The 23,271-nt window shown below is 47.6% G+C and overlaps 2 protein-coding genes across 7 annotated transcripts in view; both read right to left on the reverse strand.

The window, feature by feature from the left end:
- The window catches only part of med25 (mediator complex subunit 25), a 47,710-nt gene extending 43,965 nt beyond the window's left edge, over positions 1–3,745 (reverse strand). For 3 of the 6 annotated variants that reach the window (XM_052043011.1, XM_052043007.1, XM_052043010.1), the window contains exon 1: positions 3,574–3,745. The gene's annotated coding sequence lies outside the window, so the exon portion shown is untranslated. The remainder of the gene's footprint in view (positions 1–3,573) is intronic. The other 3 variants (XM_052043005.1, XM_052043009.1, XM_052043006.1) reach the window with 2 other exon arrangements.
- Positions 3,746–8,954: 5,209 nt separating this feature from the next.
- Positions 8,955–23,271, reverse strand: part of LOC127585496 (proline-rich protein 12-like) — a 77,464-nt gene continuing 63,147 nt past the window's right edge. Inside the window, exons 14-16 of the mRNA XM_052042992.1 lie at positions 21,621–21,773; positions 20,264–20,359; positions 8,955–16,504 (exon numbers count right to left, since the gene is read on the reverse strand). Coding sequence (XP_051898952.1) covers positions 16,364–16,504; positions 20,264–20,359; positions 21,621–21,773 — 390 coding nt within the window. The 3' untranslated portion in view covers positions 8,955–16,363. The remainder of the gene's footprint in view (positions 16,505–20,263; positions 20,360–21,620; positions 21,774–23,271) is intronic.

Here is a 23,271-nt window from a genome sequence, read left to right on the forward strand (position 1 = left end):
CCTCACTGACAATCAACACAGGCGCACCTCAAGGATGCATGCTTAACCCACTGCTCTAGTCTCTCTACACTCACGACTGTGTGGCTAGGTACAGTTGTTGGTAGAATCTCAGAATGAGGAGGTGTACAGCAGCGAGATAGATCGGCTGGTTGAGTGGTGTCGTAACAAACCTCACACTCAATGTCAGCAAGACCAAGGAATTGACTGGGGACTTCAGAAAGGGGAAGTCGGGAGAACACACACCAGTCCTCACTGAGGGGTCAGCGGTGGAAAGGGGTGAGCAGCTTCAAGTTCCTGGGCATCAACATCTCATAGGATCTATCCTGGGCCCAACACACTGATACAATTACAAAGGCGGCATGCTAGCGGCTCCACTTCATTCGGAGTTTGAGGAGATTTCATATGTCACCAAACACTCTTGCAAATTTCTATAGAGCATTCTGACTGGTTGCATCACCGTCTGGTATGGAGGCTCCTATATGGAGGATCGCAAGAGGCTGCAGAGGGTTGTAGACTCAGTCAGCTCCATCATGGGCACAACCCTCCCCACCATCAAAGACATCTTCAAGAGGGGGTGCCTCAAGGTGGGGGCATCCATCATTAAGGACCCTCACCACCTGGGACATGCCTTCTTCTCATTACTACCACTGGGGAGGAGGTACAGGAGCCTGAAGACCCACACTCAATGATTTAGGAACAGCTTCTTCCCCTCTGCCATCAGATTTCTGAACGGTCCATGAACCTTTGAACTCTACCTCATTATTCCTCTTTTGCGCTATTTATTTATTGTTTTGGTGACTTATAGTAAGTTTCATGTCTTGCACTGTACTGCTGCCGCAAAACAACATACAGCACGATACACATCAGTGATAATAGACCTGATTCTGACATGGAAAGAGAATTTCACTAACACATTACCACAAAGATTATACCATGCCACCTCCATTGGGAACTTAACAATAGCAAGAAGGCAAAGATTTATAATAAATTGGGTAAAAGCATGGAAAATTAAATCCCAATTCTACTTTAAAAAAAGAGATGTGTCATGCAACTTTAAGTTTAAGCATTCTTCATCAAGTAGGGGGTGGAGAACGGGAGGGGAGATTTAGTCGCATGTTAGTTCTGAAAAAAAAACAGATAACATTTGTCACTTCTGTTTTCTGTTAGAGGGTCAAAAATATGTTTTTAAATTATTGTACCATAAACCTCAACAGTTACTGCCGAGTGATTACAAAACCGTTAAGGGTTACAATGAAAATTTATTGGAATGATACCATGGATGAAAGATTATAGGTCAGAGTCATACAGCACTACAGCACAGAAACAAGCCGTTTGGTCCATCTAGTCCATGCCGGCCTGGTCTTCTGCCTAGTCCCATCTACCTGCACCCAGACCACAGCCCTCCATACCACTCATCCATGCATCTATCCAAGTCTCTCTTAAATGTTACAATTGAACCTGCATCTATCACCCTCTGCTTGTTCCAACTCGCACCACCCTCTGAGTGAAGAAATTCCCTTTCAGATTCCCCTTAAGTATTTCAACTTCCACCCTAAACCCATGACCTCTAGTTCTAGTCTCACCCAAACTGATTTTAATACACCTTGGCCAAGACACTTTTGGAATTCACTGTCACATAACACACCAATCCTCCCAGTCAGCACCAGCTTAACTAGAGGCATACTGATTTAAAGTTCTGCCTTCCAACCACACCCTGGAGATCAGAGTGCTAAAATCTGGCCTGATGTTTCATTCCAGCTCTGAGGGAGTCCTGCACCGTCAGATGAGACTTCAAGCAAAAACTGTTGCCCTACTCAGGTAAATGCAAAAACACCATCATTAATCATTATTCTACTGCAATTGTGGGAGCTTGCTGTTCCCAAATTGGCTGCCATGATTCCTATACCACAATAGTGAGGACATTTCAAAAGCACTTCATTGGCTGCAGTGTTCTGTGGCCATGGAAGGTGCCACAGAAATGAAAATCTCTTTGCAAGAGTAACAGGTGAAAGAGGTCAGTTTTATAAACAAGGTAAGACAATCAGAAAGGCAAAAGTTTTTGGTTGTTTATTCCTTCCCCAAGCTGGTGAAGAGGCAAATAGAACATGCAGGTTCAATAAACCTGTAAGTCTGTGCTTCTAGGTTAGCCAATTGATGTGTTGATAACAAATAAGCTGCTTAAAAATTGATCTCAACCTGACAGGAAGGAATAATACAGGTTTCCTGTGATTGGATTCATTGTTATTCACTGAGTCCTGCAAGAAAATGCAGGTGGACCACAAGAACTTAGCAGGACAGAGTGTATCTACGGAGGGAAATGGACAGTCGACATTTCAGGTTGAGACCCTTCATCAAAACGTTGGAGGAACTCAGCAGGACAAGCAGCATCCATGGAGAGCAATGGACAGTCGACGTTTCAGGCTGAGACTCTTCACCTGGTCCACACTAAGAGTCTCGACCCGAAACATCAACTGTGTTTTTCCCTCCATGGATACTTCTCGTCTTGCTGAGTTCCTGTAGTGTTCTGTTCGTTGCTATAGATTCCAGCATTTACAGTTTCCCGCATCTCCATACATGCCGGGCCCCTGATGATTCATTTAAGTTAATGCTGTTAAAGGATAAATTGAGACAGGACCACTTGCCATCCTTCTGTGAAAATATCGCCACACAGAGTATTCCATGTACACCCCTAGGGTCCCCGGGTAAAAATCAGAATCAGGTTTATCATCACCAGCTTATATCACGTGAAATTTGTTGTTTTGCAGCAGCAGCAGAGAAAAAAAAAGGAATAATGAAGTCGTGTTCATGGACCGTTCAGAAATTGATGGCGGAGGAGAAGCTGTTCCTGAAGCATTGAGTAAGAGTCTTCAGGCTCCTGTACCTCCTCCCCGATGGTAGTAACGAGAAGAGGGCATGTCCCGGATGGTGAGGGTCCTCAGTGATGGATGCTGCTGCCTTGAGGCACTGCCTCTTGAAGATGTCATCGATGGTGGGGAGGGTTGTGCCCGTGATGGAGCTGACTGAGTCTACAACCCTCTGCAGCCTCTTGCGATCCTGTGCATTGGAGCCTCCGTACCAGGCGGTGATGCAACCAGTCAGAATGCTCTCCACCGTACATCTGTAGAAATCTGCACGTCTTTGGTGACGGACCAAATCTCCTCAAACTCCTAACGAAGTAGAGCCGCTGGCGTGCCTTCTTTGAGATTGCATCAATGTGTTGGGCCCAGGATAGATCCTCTGAGATGTTGACACCCAGGAACGTACAGCTGCTCACCCTCTCCACTGCTGACCCTGGCACCCCTTCACCTGGATCCACCTCCCCCCTGCCAGGTCCTGCCCCACCAGCTCCTTACACCCGCCACCTTCCCTCTCCCAGTGCGGATGAAGGGTCTGGATCCGGAAGGTCGACCATCCCTCTGCCTCCACAGACGCTGCCCGACCCGCTGAGCTCCCCCAGAGTCTGCGTCCCGCTCGGCAGACAGGGACTGGCCTCGGGATCCCGGGCCGCCGTGAGGGCAGTGCGGACAACTGCACCCCGAGGCCCAGGCTCGCCTCCCCCTGACATTAACCCACCGGGCGGCCGCTCTCCGCGCTTCACCCGCCTCGCGAATAGCGGTGCACCGCGAACGGAACGCCCGCCCGACGGCTTCCCCTCCACGGCCTCCCCTCAGCCTTCGACGCCAGGCCCCCGTCCGCGTCCCTGGCCCAGTGACGTCACGGGCCCGCTGACCCCACCCCCACCAGGATCACGTGACGGAGCCGCTCGGTGACATCACCTGTGGCCCCGCCCACTTTGAGAAAAAGGAGCTGCTCTTTGACGTCACCTGGGTCGCATCACGTGATGTGGCTCCTCCCGCCCACCGCCCTATCACGTGAGGCGGATCTCCTCGCCGCACCTCGTCTCATCCGTCATATGACGTGCGGTGCCATAGCCCCGCCTCCTCCCTCGGGGACCGCTGACGCGGTCTCTTTGCGTTCACGTGATGTAGTCAGCCCTCGCCGCCAGGACGCTGGGTCACGTGATCGCTCAACCCCGCCCCACCGTCAACGAGACAGAGCGGTTTCCAGTGATGTCACAAACATGCGCCATTTCGTCCGCCATTGTCCGCAGAGAAGAGGTCGCAGGGAAAACTGCAAACCCCAAATAATACAAAATGCTGCAAACACTCAGCGGGCCGGGCGGTGTCTGTGGACAGAGGAACAAGGAACATTTAATTTCAGAAGCTTAGGTGCTATATCTTCCACTTTTGTTTCTCTTTCCCAGTTCCGAGGTGGGGTCTTCGACCTGAAACCTCACCCGTTTATCTTTCCGCAGAGTTGCCGAGTGCCTCCGGCCTTCTGCGTTTACTTCAGATTTCTAGCATCTGTGCATTTTTTTAAAAAAATCAATCGCTATTATTCTGATTAGATGGTAGGTTGCCTTTCATTGCACGAACGTCTTGCTACAGCTGTGTAGCGTCTCGATGGTGCCTCATCTGGAGTCCTGTGTGCATTTTTGGTCTTATCCGGGGAAGAATGTTTTTGCAATGGAGGGAATGAAATGAAGGTTTACTGGCCTGATTCCTGGGATGGCAGGATTGACACGAGGAGCGATTGGGTAGATTAGGCCTACATTCACGATTAGAATAAGAGGGGAGACGCGAGTGCTGCAGATAGTTTTGCTGTCTCAAACTTCCAGGTTTGATTTTGACCTTGGATGCCGTCTGTGTAGAGTTTGCACATTCTCCTGTGACTCTGTGGATTTCCCCCAGTTGCTCTGCATTCCTCCCACATACCAAAGAGGCCTTGGTTGTTGGGTTAATTGGCGAATATAAATTACGATTTACGACTATAAATTGGTGTGGGGTGGGTAAATGGGCAGCAGAGAATAGATTACAGGGAAATAAGAGACAGATGGCATTTCTCTAAGAACCAGCAAAGACTCAGTGGACTGAGTACTTCCATGACATAAGGAAAGAATTCCCAGAGAAGACCGTAACGGGCTGGATGAAAGGGGGGGGGGGGATTTCCTGATAGCTAGGATGCCCAGAATCATGGGTCATAGCCTCAGGTTACAGGGTTTGTATTCAGACGTAGAAGGTGGTGAACCTGTGGAATTTTCTCCCACGGAAAACACCTAAATACATTTCTTAATGGTAAAGGGATCAAAGGAGATGGGAGAAAGAAGGAACAGAGTGTCAAAGCAGATGGTCAACAATGATCATATTGGACAGCGAAACGGGCCCCTGCTCCCATTTTCTGCTCCAAAAACTTCATCTCTACTGGAGACGAGTGCATGATCCTTCAAAATGTTTGCATCAGGTACTGTCACCCTCAGGGGCCACAGAGACCACGTGACTGTTTGCTTTTCAAGAATGATTTATTCTCTTGAACTATTATTCCAAAACAGTCTGTGATCACTGTCTTTTCTCAATCATTTGGGTTCTTTTTCCATTGAATGTTACACTCCTTCAAGATCAAGCCACGATGCTCTCAGAGGATTGCGTTGGGGCTTTCCTGATGCTGCACAACTTCCACACCAGGTAGCACTTTAACTGTTGAACTACCACAGTACTCTGGCAGTCTGGCTTGTGGAAATGATGGAAAACATGGTACAAGAAAGAGGTTTGCAAATAAATACAAAAAAGCAAACTGTGCAAATACAAAACTAATCAACTTTTTGATTACTAGTTAACTAGACAACAAGATAATTGGTGACTGATCAACTAATCAACTGCTGTGCAGGATGTTGCAACCAAAGTTACATATGTACTAAAATTCACTTATGTAGTTTGCATCCAAATAATATATTAAAATAGTCTGAGGAGGGATTAAAGGAACACAAAGAGTTTGCCTTCATGTCTTCTGTCATTTCTTCACTAATTTTGCACTTCTCCCTCCTGGTGATGATGGGTATTAGCTGCCTGCTTTCTGATGTACCTGCTTTTCAGGAAGGTGAAATATTTTCAGAACTAATAAACAAGTGTTGAAAGTAAATCAAAACAATGAAAAAAATAAAATATTAACATTTTCCTTAATAGAGAGGCATATAACGGTCATCATTTAATTGGTAAAAGAATTAAATGGAATTGAAGAAAAGTCTTTTTACCAGTGAGTGGTGGTGTCAGGGAACTCGCTACCTGCAAGTGGTTGGAGGCAAAGAACTTCCTCACAACTTGTTCTTGGAGCATCATTTGACCGACCTGGGAGAAGTACCTGGATGACCACTTGAAGATCCATAACCCATGGGACTATGGACCAAAAGCTGGAAAGTTTGGCCAGCATGCATGTCATATTATTTGAATTTTCTTTGATGTTGCTTCAGGAGACGCTTGGCATCTTCGGGACAATACAAGAGGGTTGGAGACACTCGACCACAAATGCGACTGATGTCCATTTCACATCGTTAATATGGAAACAAATGCTGATCTCAACCAATGGAAAGTGAGAGCAGATCTTCCTGGGAGTGGTGGAGTGTTGCAGCTAGTAGAACTGCTGCCTCACAGCCCCAGTGACCGGAAGTCAATCCTGGCCTCCGGTGCTGTCTACATAGAGTTTGCAGGTTCTCCCTGTGACTGCATCAGTTTCCTCTGGATGCTCGTTTCCTCCCACATCCCAAAGATGTGTGGATTGGAGTTGATTGGCCGCTGTAAATTGTCCCGAGTGTGTAGGTAAGTGGTAGAATCTAGAGGGAGTTGTTGGGAATGTTGGAACAAAATTGCATACTCTACTCTAGATATGGTCTTGCTCAGTTGCACTGTGGAAAGAGGAACAGGGTTAATGTTTCAGGTCTAAGACCTTTCATTGATCTGATACATTACAGCATTTCCCTCTACTTCCACAGATGCTGTCTGACCCGGTGAGTTCCTCCAGCAGTTTGTTTTTTTTGCTCCAGACTCCAGCATCTCCATCTCTTGTATCTCCATGTGACTGCAATTTTTGTTTTTGTTTTGGTAAATCCTGCCTAATTCTAACAACTACAGGACCTGGATAACTTGCAGAGTTTGAGGAACATTTGGAGTTTTCAAACCCAGGTTATCACCAATTTCAGAGAAGGGAAGCTTGCCCAAATCAGCATGGGCATCAACTGCAACCCCATAGCCAAGCACCTGACCAACGCCACTGATCAAACCCTTGGACTAGCCTAGTCCGCAAGGTGCACAGCTGGGAAGAGACTGGGGACTCGGTGATGAGTGACTCACTTTGTGACCTTCCAAAGCCACTGCTGTCGGCACAGAGTCCAGCCCAGAAGTGCGCTGGGAACCCTCCGGCTCCATGTGTGGATAGTGCAACAGTCAGGAGCTTGATATCTGGAATGCAGTAGAGCCTTTTGATTTGTGATCCTTCCAGCATCTTCCATCAATTGCTGCACCACAGTTGCACTGGACTGTCTGCAGAATGCATTTATCAATGCAACAAGCCTACTTGAAGCTCTTTACACTGCCCAGTGTCACCACCAATGTCAGTACATTGCATTGTATGTTTCTACATGTTTACAGCATGGGCTTTGCATTAACATGACTGCTGGCATCGTCTGTAGCTCAGTCGGGTAATCCTCTTGGCTCTGAATCACAAGAACCTGGGTTCAAGTTCACTCCAGAATCTTCAGCAGAAAGTCATGGATACACAACCAGTGTTGTACAGAGGGAGGTCCTACCCGTTTGACATGTATCCACATCGGAATTAGGAGCAGGAGTAGGCCACTCGGCCCCTCGAGCCTGCCCCACCGTTCACCGAGATCATGGCTGGTCAACTCCACATTCACACCCCCCAAGAATGTTTCACCCCGTCCTTGCTTTATCAAGGATATAGCTACCTCATTAAAAGATTCTCTTTCTCAAAAGACAGTGGAAGAGAGTTCCAAAGACTCACAAACCTCAGAGACAAAAAAATTACCCTGTCTCTGTCGTGAAAGGGCAGCTCCTGGTTTTTAAACAGTGACCCCTAATTCTAGATTCCCCCACAAGAGGAAACAGCTTCTCTGTACGCGCCTGGTCAAGAGCTCTCGGGATCTGGCATTTCAATCAACTCCCCTCTAACTCTTTGAAATTCTAATCTTTCCTCATCAGGCATTAGTCTAATAAATCTTCTCTAAACTGCCTCCAATGCATCAACGGCATTCCTTAAATAAGGACACAGCACTCCAGATGTGGTCTCACCAATGACCTGTATAAATGAAGCATAACCTTCCTACTTTTGGATTCGATTTCCCTCACAATAAACAACAAAATTCTGTTAGGTTTTTCTAATTAGGTGTTGTATCTGCAAACCAAGCACTGGGAACCTCTGGGATTGTCTGCAATCTCTCGCCATTTAGAAAACATACTTCCAATTTATTTTTCCTGCTAAAATGGTCATCTTCACATTTCCCCAGATCAATTTGTTTATGGGGAGGAGTCTGGTGTTTATGATCCATCTTCAATTGCAACCCCCCACCCCCAGGCTATTTCAGAGAGTTAAGAGCCAATCACATTGATGAGCCTGGAGTTGCACATAGACCAGACTGAGTCAGGATGACAGATTTCCTTTCCCAAAAGATATTGGCAAACTAGATGGGATTTTAATGACACTTCAATACTTTCATGGTTATCATTACTGGGACAAGCTTCTAAAGTTCAGGTAATTAAATAAAATCTGGAATTAATTTATAGCTGCAGTGTTGGAATTCGAACTTGTGTTCCAAAATCAAAGTCTGGGTACTAACTCAGCATCTTAACAATCAGTGACAGAACCAGCACAATTTAAGTCGACAGCAGAATAGCTTTGAGATGCTGAAGGATCTGCTGTTCTGATACCCCACAATTTAACCCTTTCAAAAACTGCCCAAATCCCCCCTCTTCCTCCAAGGCTAAAATCCATGGGGTGCAGCCCCCAAAACCAAGCGCAGCCCTCGTGATGCATTTCCCATCTACATCAGTGCACGACGCAATGCAGTCTGCAAACCAGAGGCACCTATCGAGAGACGCACATCAGCATACCGAAACAAAAAGATTTTAAAAATATACGGTAGGCAGCACAGGAATTATTCGGCATTTAAAACATGAAAGAGGTTAAACTATTTTTTTAGAAAAAAACAAAATACAGAGGAAGAATGTGTTTTTCTTTCATATTGTGGACACAGTATACAATGCAAGTTGTACATTTTGCGAGGGAAGGGGGTGGGTGGGGAGGGGGAGAAATAGGAAAAGAAAAAACATTTGCAGGACATTGTTAAACAATTAAAAATATATAATATATGTAACATCAATACAAGAACACAAATCAAAAACGGTAACAATACCTTTCAGGCCATAACATTGTACAGTTAGAACACATCATTAAAAAAGGTCGATAATAAGTATTACATAAAGAGAGAGAGTGAGAGAGATGAAAACGTCGCATCTCTGAAGGCAGCTTATGACAAAATGGTTCGAAGTGTGCCCGTGCCCATCACCATACCCAAACCACAAGCCTCAGGTCCTACAAAACGGCTGCCCACACACTTGGTCTCTGCGCGCACTGCCCCAGCGGGGAGAAGCTTTGCGACGCGTCCCTTCCTCTTCCCTACCCACCTATCTCCCCTCCGAACCTCGGCCAGCCCCCTCCTGTGCCAAACCCTCCTGGAGCCACCAATTCCGATCAAAATTACATCCACCAATCACACAACCATAAAAAGGCATTAAAAACAAACAAATCTCTTTCATAAGTTAATATTTTATCAAATTGGAAATCCCTGAAAAAATGGGCTTTGACAGGTAGTTCAACCAATGCAGTGACCTGACAGATTTGGTGACCTCCAACCCCAGCTCAGAGCCCAAGATGGGCCAACGAAAATGGTCAGCGTGACCTCTCACTGGGACTACAAGTAAGTAAGGGGCTTGGGACTGATTTATTTTATAGGCAGAGGAAATTAAACTATTGAGAGTTAACTGCAACTTTTTTTTTAGTGAAAGAAATAAAATTGATACCCCAGTAGCAAGCACTCACTGGCTCTTTCTCCCAATCAGCTCAATGAGCTGCAAGGCAAGATTAGCTCAGAAAACCTTTGGGGATGGATATACAAAGACTTACAACAATTTCAGGAAGAAAATGAATTTCCTCTTGATTAAAGATCCTTCTCTTGCTCCTCCACACTCCCTCATACCCAAAGAGCTTGCAACAAACCGGTGGGCGCCTGTAAGGGAGGCAATGGTCCTGGCATTGAAGATGCTAGCAGCTCAGAAATGACAGGGATGGGCCACGGAGGGCAGTATTACCCACCCCAGACTAGTCCTGATGAAGGTTAATGACCTGAAATGTTAATTGTTTTTCTTCCCCTCCACAGATGCTGCCTGACCTGTTGAGCATTTTCTGATTTTTTTTTATTATTCAAGACCAGAGTTACCAACTCTCCTCAATCATCGCCAGGATTTATTTGGGATTAATCTTCAGGACACTGCCGTGTTTGATTTTTAAAAAGTTCCAAGAGAAAAAGCAGAGGATCATTAAAAGAAACAAAGCCTTTTCCTTGAACTATTCACTTTGAATACTGTTGTACATCAGAAAAATATTGAGGGGTGGGATTGAGGAGTGAGGTCCACATGATAAAGCCACCAGGAACATATGCAGAGTTGGCAACCCAGCTAACTTGTAAACCCCAGTTCCCGAGGAAGTGTCTCGGAGTGGAAACGAGAATCATTTCTGTCTCAGCAGATGCTGTTTCCAGCATTTTACTTCAGAAGACATCATCATTCAATCTATTCTGATCTACTTCCAGGATAGAATAGTAAACAGAAGGAAAACCCCAAAAGGTGCTCAGACCGAGACATATCCTTGGAAACGGCCAGCTCCTAATGCCTATCCCACCAGAAACAGCTCCTCCTTCAGACTGTAACCTGGTGACCCCTCAAGGGTGTGTCCAGGAATGTTGGGATCGATCTGTGCAATCGTACCCAAAGTGTTAGAAGATTAAAAAGTAAATTTGGGAGAGGGCGAGGAAGGGCAGTGGGGGAAGGCAGCAGTACACGAGTCAACTGCTCTCAAAAATATTGAATTAGACAAAAAATACAACTGGGTTTAACATCTTGAATAATATGCAAAGGCCCCTCCTCTCCAACATTGTGACAGGACACCCAGTTCAATCAACATGAAATTTTAAGTATATATTATTGGCAAGTATTTATTTAGGAGGGTGATGGGCAAAAGGATGGACTTTAATTTAATAAACTCATAATAAACAGACCTAGGCATTTAGCCATCATTACAACAGTAGCCTCTTCAAAATGTTCAATGGATTTTAAATGCTTCAGGGATGCATCAAGCCACAAAGAGTGCTATAAAAATGCAAATCCTCCTTTCTTAACAGAATACAGTTACTTTTGGAGCTTACAGACATAATACAGGTAAATGGAATTAGTTAAGATGGGCAACAAGGTTAGCATGGACATGATGGACCGAAGGGCCTGTTTCTGTGCTGTGTGACTACAAAACTAACTTCAGATTGCAACAGTAAATCTCTTTCCTTTCCTGGGCTTCCCTTTAAAGCACAATGTGCCACTGTGATATCAGTTTTTAATTAATTCATCCCAACAAGGCCTCAATTATGTAGATATTCCCCGGCAATCTATGATGCTTCAATGCGGCCTAGTCCCCTACCTGAGCCTAACACCTCTCTTTCACACATGGCCCACTTCAGTTTGTCGGTTGCTGGGTGAGTGAGGACGGGGCTCCCCTTGGTACTCAGCCATGCCTCCCCCAGACCATTCCAGCTGATGGGGAGTGAGGACCGAGCTCCCTCGGGGCTCAGGTGTAGGGAGGGGCATTGGGTAGGCAAAGGAACTGACAAAATGCAAGGACGTGGGGTCCAGCTTCTTCGTCAAGAACAATCGCCCAGTAATGGTCTGTGGTAATGATCAGCCTTGGGTTGTATCGGTAGTGTGGGGAGGGGGATATCAAAAAATCAGCCAACGAGAGGCTAATTGGAAGGGACCAGGGAAGTGGTATTGAGGCAGCCATGATCCTATTGATTGACAAAACAGGCTCACTCCTGCTCCTATTTTCCACTTTAAAAAAATTGTCTTTTCTTTGGAATAGTTGGGGAAGTTGTCAGGGGGCGAAGAGCAGTCAGCCAGGCACCGACATCCTGAGGCAGTACTGCGGGGGTGCTGCACTGTCAGCAGTGCAACCTCTCAGGTAACGCCTTGCTTGGGGTGGTTGGAAAACCCAGCACGGCACACCAAGGGAGCCCTGCCCAGAATCCCAGCAAATAGCAATCGATGGCGGTGAAAAAAATCTGTTACCCGGTCGCAGATCGCACTGCCATTTGTGGGATCTCGCTGTGCGTACGTCGACTGCTGCATTTTCGACAGTAAGAACAGCGATGGTACTTCAACCCTGCACAAGTTCTTCACAGGTTTGGCTGGCGGTTCCCATTATTTTTTTTAACGTACAGAAGGTAAAACACTGCGGAAGAGAAGTTCCAAGGAGCTTCTCCCAGCAGAGCCCCTCACGTTTACTGGACCATGGGGTCAGGTCAGGCAGCCTGCTCGCAATGAAGGCCCACTTCCAAATTCATGTCCAAGATAGACAAACTAGCATTTATACAGAGACTTCCACATCCCTTTCACCTTCAAGTGCTTTCCAGCCAATTTGTAAACTGGAAACACAGCAGCTACTTTGGGCCTACAAACGAGATGGAGGTAGCAGCCGGATAATTAATTCCAACTGATTGGGGTTGAATTTTGACCAGCTCTCACCTATGCTTCATTGAAATAGCGTCATTGGCCCTAAGAATGTAGATGGGGCTTCGGTTTAAAATCTAGATGAAACAGGCAGAGGGGTTAAGTTAGTGTTACTGAATTCAACTCAGAAATTGGTGCTCTGGATAAGGACTATGTAATGCCAGAGTCTATCGATCAAGAGGATGATAGAACTGATGTACTGGTTGCTCTGGCACTGAAAGTGCTCCTCTTTGAGGCCCGGTTTTCCATCCCTGTCTCTCCACTTTGTACACAAGCCCAGAGAGAGGGTATTGGACTGTGACTGCGTCACACCAAGCACAAAGCCCTGCACCTGGATGATATTCGACCACATCAGGCATCACTACCCAATCCTGTCTCTGCCAGGCAGTTTCCACACACACGCACACGGACACACACAACACTCACCACAGCAGGAGGTTGAACCAGGAGGGGAAACTCTGAGACTACATGTTTTAACCCTTCCTCATCCCAGCGGGCCTGGGGAAAATTGTACCACTCCCAGACAGGCAATCTCTATTGTGTGTGGGTGACGGGGATTAGGGAAATATTATCGCACGTAAACCCATGCCACCATCTTCTCCCTTCTCAACGAGACTTCATCCACCCTGGGGTGCATCACTCCATTTTGTCGTAACCTGTCTTTCTTTGAATAAAATAGGACACTTGACAAGTTTCAGAACATATTATATAAACCAAGTACTAATAAGGTCCAGTCAGACTGAACATCACAACTAAGCAACCTTCTGTGTTTTTTTTTCTCTGTTAAGTATTGGTTAGCTCTCTCAAATACAATATAGTACATGGACATTTGCTCTGTACAATATATATACACGGGAGACATGGCCAGTAGCCACTGCTTTTTTAAAAACCGTTTACGACAGGCGAGCACCCAAGATAGGACAGATCCCAAATTTTTTTTGTAAAACTTACATTTTACTGGAAGGGAGACAGGGAATCTGTAAGGTATTTTTAAATAACATAAAACGATTAAATTATATTCAGCCAGCGTTAAGTTGGTGGGTTTTTTTTTGCAATTTTTAAAATAATTAATTCCTTTTGTTAAAGGGCAAGGGGGTGGGAATGGAAACCTTTGATTAAAATCTGAAACAAAAAATTAGGTCTAAAATATAATGCAGCATTTGCTCAACCAGACCCTTAAAGAATTGTTTTCAAAAAGCTCAGAGCCTCTCCCGCAAGAGTTCTTTTCCTGTGGGTATCTCCCTCCCCTCTCCACCCTCCCCCGCCACATCCCACCGCATTCTTATATCCAACCAGTGTTGGTCAAATGTCATGTCTGGGACACCCAGCTCCTCTGTCTTTTTGCAGCAAGCACTCATTCTTAAGCTGTTCAATTTTGTTTTTTCTTCTTTTTGGGACATTTCTCTTTGGGGTGGGTGGTGAACGGGGGAATAAATTTCCAGCAGGCACTGTCGATGGATGGGATGAGGTTGGCGTCTTCAAATTCAGGGTCCATTTCTAACGAAAACTGATCTTCAGACCAGGGAGCCCAATTGGTCACCCCTCAAGACTGACAGCCGCTTGCAGCGTCCAATCGATTATTCCAGGCCAGCAACCATTTTCAGTTTCCATTCACATCCTGCTTCCCGGACCAAGAGTACAACCGTGTCCGGTTGTCACTCGTTCTCGAAGTCTGCAGACATTTGCAGTCATTTCTTCTCTTAAATGGCAGCCATACACAGTGTCCAGTCACATGTCCTCCAGAACAGCAGCCATATGCAGTGTCCAGTCACATGTCCTCCAGAACGGCTGCCATATGCAGTGTCCAGTCACCACTTTGGCAGCCATATGCAGTGTCCCCTCAAGCTACTCAACGTCTAGAGAGAGTACAAGGGTGCTCCAGCCCCATGCATCTGCATTTCAGGATCATTCTAACCTTATTTTCAACTTTTGTAAATATTATTTCATAGACAGAAACACAGTGGTTTTAACCTTCTGTGAAGTGTGATGGAGGAAGTCGGACTTCCCAGATCAGATCCGATGGGAAAAAAACAAATCCAGCAGGCAATACGACCTCATACCCTACATCTAACTGGGCCTAGTCATGTTAACCTGGTAACTATTGACTAGTGTCAGGTCAGCAGGAGATAGATGACCCTTCAATTTCCTCCTACACCCCCTCACATTCACCTGAATAAGCATCTGTAGGTCCCAAATAAGGGAAGCACCAGGACCTTTGGGGAAACCTTCGACCTGAGGTCAGGCAGCAGAATTTATACCCCAACTCTTTTCCTGGACGATTGGAAGGAAGTGTCACTGTGTAGCGGGAGAGTCACCGCGCTGTAGGACAAGTCTGGGGCTCTCGTGTTTCAGAGCTCGAGGAGCCAGGTGTGAAGATCAGGGTGGAGATTGAAAGGCCACCCACCGTACCCAAGACCCCTGGTTCAGCCCGCCCTCTGGGAGAAGGGGTGGGGAGGGGGCAGAGAGAGGCAGTAATCGTCCCCAAGGTCAGTGGTTGCAGGCGTCCAGCGAGAGGAATGTCCATGACCCACTGGACAGGCGAGAGCCCCTGTAATGGTGGTCACCCCTTCAACAATTACCCAATTACACCCAGGAGCCCCTGATAGTTTCAGCTGAATTGTTGGAGAACTGAATTTGCTTTTGGGTGGGGTTGAAGGTCCTTCTGAAGGAACCACGACAGAGGAGAGGAGGAGGAGGAGGAGGAGGAGGAGGAGGAGGAGAGGCTGACATTAGGGCTTGGGCCACAGACAGCGGCCTGGGTTGGTGATGGAACAGCTGGTTTCCACCTTCCACAGTGACAGGACGTTACAGAGACGGGAATGATGGGGACAGGTGGGGTGGAGGGTGGGAGTAGGAAGAGTGTCCAGAAGCCCTGTGACACCAAGACATTGGTTTCAACACGACCTGCCCCACCAAGCAGTTCAAGCCTCGCCCTGTTCCTTCAGACGCACCTTCATCCAGCTAGACCCCAAGTGGAAACCAAAGTGAGTCCCCTAACAAACACCAAACCCTGACTCACTGCTGGGGTGGGGGGCAGAGCCAAGGGTTACATCTGGCTCCTGCCTCCCAAACCATCGGATCACTAGAAAAGCAGGGGGTCAGGGCAGATCGGTGGCGGGGGAGGGTGAGGGGAGTGGGGCTACGGGGGCGTAGCGGATGAGTGGGAGGGGGAACATAAAGAGGGGGTGACCTCCAATGGGTTAGAGTGAGTGGGGGCACAGAGGTGAGTGACGACAGCCTCGAGGGTGTTGAGAGTGGGGTTGGAGGAGCAGGGTCTTAGCCACTGTGCTTGTGAAGCTTTAATTCCACCCTCCCCTTGAGCACCCAAGGGTGCTGGTTGGGACGGGGTGACCAGCTGTGGCCACGGAGCTTCCTTCGAAGGGAATTAAGAAACAAACGATAAGCTTCTGAACACTCCTAACTGAATATCAGCGCACTGAAGTTACCAGGCGGCAAGGACAATGAGAAAAATTAAATCCTGCAACAACTGGGGCGTCACTGCGGACATTCACCACCCCCACTGCCCCGGCAACCCCGGAACCCGCGGCAGTGTGTCGCATCCGGCCTCGGAGGCGAGGGGCGGAGGAGGTGGCAGTGCAGGGAACAGGATGGTGGCGGCGGGGGCGAGGGTGAGAAAGGAAAGGAGAGAGCGGGAGACAGGAGGGCAGTCGCGGCTGTGGCGGGGGTCACGCGCACTGCTGCTGAACCTGCGTGAGGAGCTCGCAGAAGGAGTCGAAGAGTTTCTCCAGCCACGCCATGTTGCGCATGCACTGCTGCACAATCTCCTCCTGACCCAGGTCCTCGTTCACTTCCGACAGGGTGTCCGTCTGTGGGGGCAGGGGGCAGACAAACAGGGTCACCACGGGCCTGAAATGCCAGCGGATGTCCCATCCCGATTACCCTCCCTCCGACCCCTGTGGTCACCTCCCAGCCCCAATTGCCACCCACCAGCCGACGGTAGGCACAGCACCCTCAGAGTTCGAGCCCCACTCCCGTTAACGCACTACTGAGGGAGTGCTACACCGTCAGCATGGGCCCAGCATCAGCCCGGGTCGTCGTCTGTCCTCGCAGGTGACCCAGTCACTGCTTCTTGACAGCCACTTCCAACGTCAATCACACGCAGACATTTGCAATTTGCCTTTAGCGAATCCCAATGCACAGGAACACAAGAGGCTGCAGAGAGGAGTGGACACAGCCCGGTCCATCACGGGCACAGCCCTCCCCACCACTGACAGCATCTACAGGAGGCGCTGCCTTAAGAAGGCAGCATCTATCATCAAGGACCCCCACCATCCAGGACATTCCCTCTTCTCACTGCTACCATCAGGCAGGAGGTACAGAAGCCTGAAGTCCCACACCACCAGGTTCAGGAACAGCTAATTTCCTATAGCCATCAGGTTCTTGAACTGACCTGCACATCCCAAACCCTACCTCAGCAACACTACGGACCACCTCATGAACTGCCGTGAACTTGTCTCTGATTTTTTTTTGCACTAATGCCTTGCTTTTGTACAGCATAACTTTATATATAATTTATATTCTGTGTGTTGTCTGTACCTACGTGCCTGTGGTGCTGCAAGCAAGTTTTTCGCTGTACCTGTACCTCACCGTACTTGTGCACATGACAATAAACTAGACTTGCTTCAACAATGAGAGAGCACAGGATCCCTCAGCACCATTGGGATGAAGATCGGGGAAGTTCTCCTCAGGACCCTGACATGATGCCTACTTCTTCCTCAAGTGGAGGAAACTGAGGGATCAGTTCAGCCACGAGTGGTGGAGCAGGTATGAGGAGTTTGAATGGCTCACTCACTTTCTATTTCTTAAATAACACCTGGCCCTGATCTGTGGGACCTTGCTGTGTATGAATTACCAGCAACAGTGTCTACGCTTCAGATAAAACTGGAATGTCCTGAAAGGGAGGAGAAAGTCACTTTATAAATGGAGAAATTCCATCCTTTCTGAAAGGAATAATTCTTCTTTTGGAAAAGCTGCTTCACGGTCAAGAAGTACCATCAGAAATGTCGTTGGAAGCTATGAGCTACATTTGGATAGTGCCTCTCATCACCGCTGGTTGTCCCTAGGTGTTTTATTGCCAATTTGAAGCATAGCCGCTGTTGCCTTCTCAAAAGACATGCAGGGGTGGAGTACTACGATGGCAGAGTCACTGGACTGTCGGTCAGAGTCTGGAAATGCGAATTCGAATCCCCCAAGAGTAGCTGGGGAATTTAAGTTCAAGTAAGTAAAAAAATCTGGAACTTTAAAAAAAAGTTAGACTTAGTAACCATGAACAATGTCCTTCAGGGAAGCAGAGTTGCTGTCTTTACGCAGACTGGCGTAGAGTTTCTGAGCTGTCTAACGGTGTGGCTCTATACGGAGTCTAGACCATCAATATAGTTGACTCTTATTCACTTCAGGAGTGAGTGGAGGTTGACAATAAATGTCAGCCGTGTCCACATGGATAAATAGAAATCACAAAACAGCCAATTCAGGCACAGCCGGAGCAGCTGGGGTCACCCGCCAGAGATCCAGGAGTCGGAATCGAACCAGCTGAATAATGGCACTGGGTTGGAAGGGAATAGTTGCAGCTGGAATGAGGGACCAGTCACATTTCATTTAATCTGGTTTTGATGATAAGAAAAGGTTAAATATAAACAGCCTCTATGTTTTCGTTTGAGTGATTTGTTCTTGGATTGTGGTGAGACTGCATTAGTTGCCAAGTGCCCCAGGGACACTGGAATGGAGGTTATTTCCTGAAATTCAAGGGATTTCTTTCCTAGAAAATTCCAGTAGCATTAAGTGGTTACTTTCTGCAACTGCGGCAAATTACAGGATCGTCTGAACTTCAGTTTTGGTGGGATTTGAACTTGCAACGTTTAGTTTTAGCCTGGCACCATTGGGAGGGGAAGGTCAAATGGAGTTGGGATGAGGTTAATGGAAGAGCAGGGGCCAGATCAGAGCGGATGTGGCCACTGAAGGGTTGGGGGATGATGACAAAGACAAGGAGGGCAAACATACGGCCTGACCGGGTTAACCACTTGGTCCCTGGGGCTTAACCAGCTCATTCCGATCACCCTCCAGAGGAGACAGGTTTCTAATCAAGACTCCCACCCTGGGCTGGTGGGTCACCAGGCCCTTCCACCCATCGAGCCTGTGCTGACAGCCAACCACCCATTCACACTGATCCCCATTTTATTCTCCCCACATTGCCCCAGATTCTACCCCTCACCCACAACACTGGGGGCAATTTACAGCGGCCAATTAACCTACTGACCTTTACACCTCTAGGATGTGGGAGGAAACCAGAAGTTACAGGAGAACATACAAACTCCACACAAACGGCACCGGAGATCAGGAATGAACCTGGGCAGGGCAGCGGCTCTACGACCCACGCCACTGTGCCGCCCCAAACTATCCTCCATCTTAATTGCAACAGGGTTCCCCAACATCCAGTCCATTGAGTATAGCTGAATGGAAATCAAGGTGGGTTCCCCGAGGAGGTGTCGTCACTGGTCAACTCCTGTCCAGTGAGAGCTGCACTGGCACCACAGCCAGAGAATAAAACAGATTCTCCCAACACCAAGAGACCAATCGGTCCGTCGTGACTGTGCTGGTCACTCTGTATTCTCACATTCCTGCTGATCCTCAGTAACTCCTTTTCAAACTTTTGCCCAAATTCTGTTCAAGACAATTTTCCCACACAATTTCCAAAAGCAGTCGGTCTACTTTCCAGATACTTTTGGAGCAGATACTTGTACATCAGTGTGACTTGTACACTGGTGTGTTCATCTGATAAAATCAGGCTCGGTAGAATTGAACCATTATCTTTCATCTCTTGGTGATGTCTGTGCTTCACACATTAGTTCCAACTTTACCAACCTTCACCGAAGTTCCAAAACTTTGAAATAGTTTTTGTTCCATTATTGACCAAATAAAAAGGCAAGTGTATTTTTATTTGCTCCCCTCACAGGTTGTGAAAGTCACTGGCGGTCTCCAACTGTCCCGACACCAAGGAGACAGTGGAACGTAGACCACGTGGGTTGGTTTGGAGTCAGGTATATCCCAGATAGTTTCATATGGAAAGTTTCCTTCCCTGAAGGACATCAGTGAGCTTGGCGGGTTCCAGTATTTTCGTGGTCACCCATTACTGAGACAGGGCCTCTACGTTCATTTATTTAATTTACCCAGATTTAAATTCCCAGTTGCCTTGGTGGGATTTGAACTCATGTCATCAGAGCAATGCTCCAGAGCTCTGGTTGCTGGTGCAGAGACTTTACCATTATACCTGAAAAAGATGCCTTGCTAAATAAATAGACTCCCATACAGGGAAGAGCAACTAATACACCAGTGCGACTTATACACTGATCTTTGGGGTAACTCACCAGTTTTGGCCCCTTCCATCAACAGAGATGGTTCTTTCCCAATACATTAGAAACTCCCTTGTGACTTTGGACACCTAACTCATTCTACACTTGAGAACAATCCCGGGCCCTTGGGTTAAATAAGGCAGGAGGCTTGTGTGGATGAAAGTAAAAAGGAACCAAGGATTCTCCAGAGGGTTACCCAGTCGGGATGTGGGGACTCACCTGTTCTTTACAGTGCAGTAATGTGTGGTACTTGTAGTGATGAAGAGAGTGGAACAAGGTGTAAAACTGCAGTTTCTCGGCCTCCACTTGGAAGTCCTAAACAAAAACGCAAGAAAGTCTCACTGACCAATGGGAAAAGCCGTTCCTGCTGGAAACAGCAACTGCCCTGGATCGCTGGGCCGATCCCACACCGCGAGACGGACACCAGAGGGTAGGGAGCGTTCAGCTGGTACCCAATCAGATCTGGAGCTGCCTTTTCCCGCTCCCTGTGGTCACCTCACCTCCCAGATGGGCAAACCCCCATGGGCCAAAACATGGAGAAAATTCCTCCTGGTCCGGTCACCCCTGACAGCGGAACCCAGATCAGGGAGGTCACTCAGGGCACTGGAGGTCAGGAGGACCATGGCTCCAACCAACAACCTGGGCACTTTGATCAGTGGTGGGGAGGGTGTACGAGGGTCAGGAGCGAGGGATCACCAACACAGTAATCTCATCAGTCTCATTCTCCCCCTCCTTGTCCCCAAATCCCTGCAACTCATTCTCCCCCATGTTCCCATCAGCTCCTCTGTGGCCACTTATCTACACCAAGGGGCAACTTACAGGAACCCAATAACCTTCAATTTTGGGATTTGGGAGGAAACCGGAGCACCCAGGAGAAACCTAGAGAGGGCGCAGAAAAGATTCACGAGGATTTTTTTTTAAAATCGGGAATGGAGGGCTTGAGTTATAGGGGAGGCTGGATAGGCTGGGACTGTTTTCCCTGGAGCGAAGGAGGCTGAGGGGTGACCTTATAGAGGTTTATAAATCATGAGGGATGAGGTGGATGGTCACAGTCTGTTTCCCCAGGGTAGGGGAGTCTAGAACTAGAGGGCACAGGTTCAAGGTGAGAGGGGAAAGATTTAAAGGGGACCTGAGAAGCAAGCTTTTCCACACAGAGGATGGTGGGGATGTGGAACGAGCTGCCAGAGGAGGCGGTAAAGGAGGGTACAATTACAATGTTAAAAAGACATTTGGACAGGTGTGTGGATAGGAAAGATTTAGGGGGATTTGGGTCAAACACAGGCAAATGGGAGTAGCTTAGACTAGCACCTTGGTCAGCATGGATCAGTTGGGCTGAAGGGCCTGTTTCTGTGCTGTATGACTCTCTGAATCTATGATCTATGAACCCATATAGTCAGAGTGAGAACGTGCAAACTCCACATAGACAGCACCCGAGGTCAGGATTGAGCCTGGGTCACCAGGGCTGTGTGGGAGCAGCTCTGCTAGCTGTGCCACTGTGCCCTCTGGCACTTCTCGCCTCATGGGGTAACAGGGGATACCCTCACACCCAGTGTCAAGAACACCGAACTGTCCTCACCTGTGGCCGCTGTACATTCTTCTTGAGCTGGTTGAGAGTCTTCCTGTTGTAGGGGGTACCTGCCACTTTTAGCTTCACTGAGCTGGCGGGGTTGTCCTTGTGTTCTGCGTCGCAATCCTCGACAACCAGTTGAGGGAACGTCTGCAATCCCTCCTGCAACACACCGAGCAAAATGATTACACCCTGGCTCAGCCTCCCTGTCAGACCAGCAGAGATGCTGGTACTCACTGCTACCCAAGGTGTTGCCCCAAATGCAGAGGGGCAGATCCACGGTTAAAGTCACAGGTCCAGCGCTTACTGTCTGGGATAGTCCGCTCCCCATTAACTTTTGGGATAACAGATACCCAAAATCACCATGGGTAGACCAGAGGGCAGAGTGGAGGTTATATTGGGAACAGGAATATAACGTACAAGACATTGGTGAGGCTACATTTGGAATATTGTGTTCGGTTTTGGTCACACTGCAAAAAGAAAGATGCTATTAAGCTGGAAACAACGCAGAGGAGACTTACGACAATTACAATGCTGGGACATTGTATAAGGAGAGAGGTTGAGCAGGTTGGGATTTTATTCACTGGAGTGTAGGAGACTGAGATATGATCCTAGAGAGCTGTATAATATCAAGAAGGGCATTGATAGAGTGAATGCACACAGTCTTTTCTCCCCCAGGGTTGGGTAATCAAGAACTAGAGGACATAGGTTTAAGGTGAGAGGGGAGAGATTTAATAGCAACCTAAGGGGCAACTTTTTCACCTCAAGAGTGGTCCATATATGGAATGAGCTGCCAGAGGAAGAGGCTGAGGCAGGTAGGTTAGCGTAACGCTATTACAGCGCCAGCGACCCGGGTTCAATTCCGGCCACTGTCTGTAAGATGTTTGTATGTTCTCCCCATGTCTGTGTGGGTTTCCTCCGGGTGCTCCGGTTTCCTCCCACATTCCAAAGATGTACAGGTTAGGAGCTGTGAGTGTGCTATGTTGGTGCTGGAAGCACGGTGACACTTGCGGGCTGCCCCCAGAACACTCTACGCAAAAGACGCATTTCACTGTGTGTTTCGATGTACACATGACTAATAAAGATATTTGATCTTATATGAACAACATTTAAAAGACAAAAGAAAAACATGATGATGCTGGAGGAACTCAGCAGGCCAGGCAGCATCCGTGGAGAAAAGCAGGTGGTCAACGTTTTGCGTCAGGACCCTTCTGCAGGACAACATCGACTGTCCATTTCCCTCCACAGATGCTGCCTGACCCGCTGAGTTCCTCCAGCAGCTCCTTTTTTTGCACTAAGACGCTGGATCTTTAATCCTTCAACAGCTTGTCACTGGAAATTTAAATGCCTAATATTTATATTCAAAACATTTCTCTTTCCCACTGTCGCTTCTCTCCTGATATTTCTTTTCCTGCAGCTAAATTAACATTTCCTTCTCAGCTCCTGAGCTGTGAATTTCTCTATTAGACTGATTGATGAAGGAAACGCCCGGCTGCTTGTCCTGTTCCCAAGTCCCAGATCCCTATCACTGCTCTATCATCAGCTCACATTGTCAGCAACCAGCTTGAAAACCCTAAATGTGCCAGGGGGCAGGTCTAACAGCAAATGCAGTTAAGTTTCGTGTTGTCCAGTAATGTGTCCAACGTTGCCCATTACACTT

This window comes from Pristis pectinata, chromosome 33 (genome assembly GCF_009764475.1).
Source record: "Pristis pectinata isolate sPriPec2 chromosome 33, sPriPec2.1.pri, whole genome shotgun sequence".
Lineage (NCBI taxonomy): Eukaryota > Metazoa > Chordata > Chondrichthyes > Rhinopristiformes > Pristidae > Pristis > Pristis pectinata.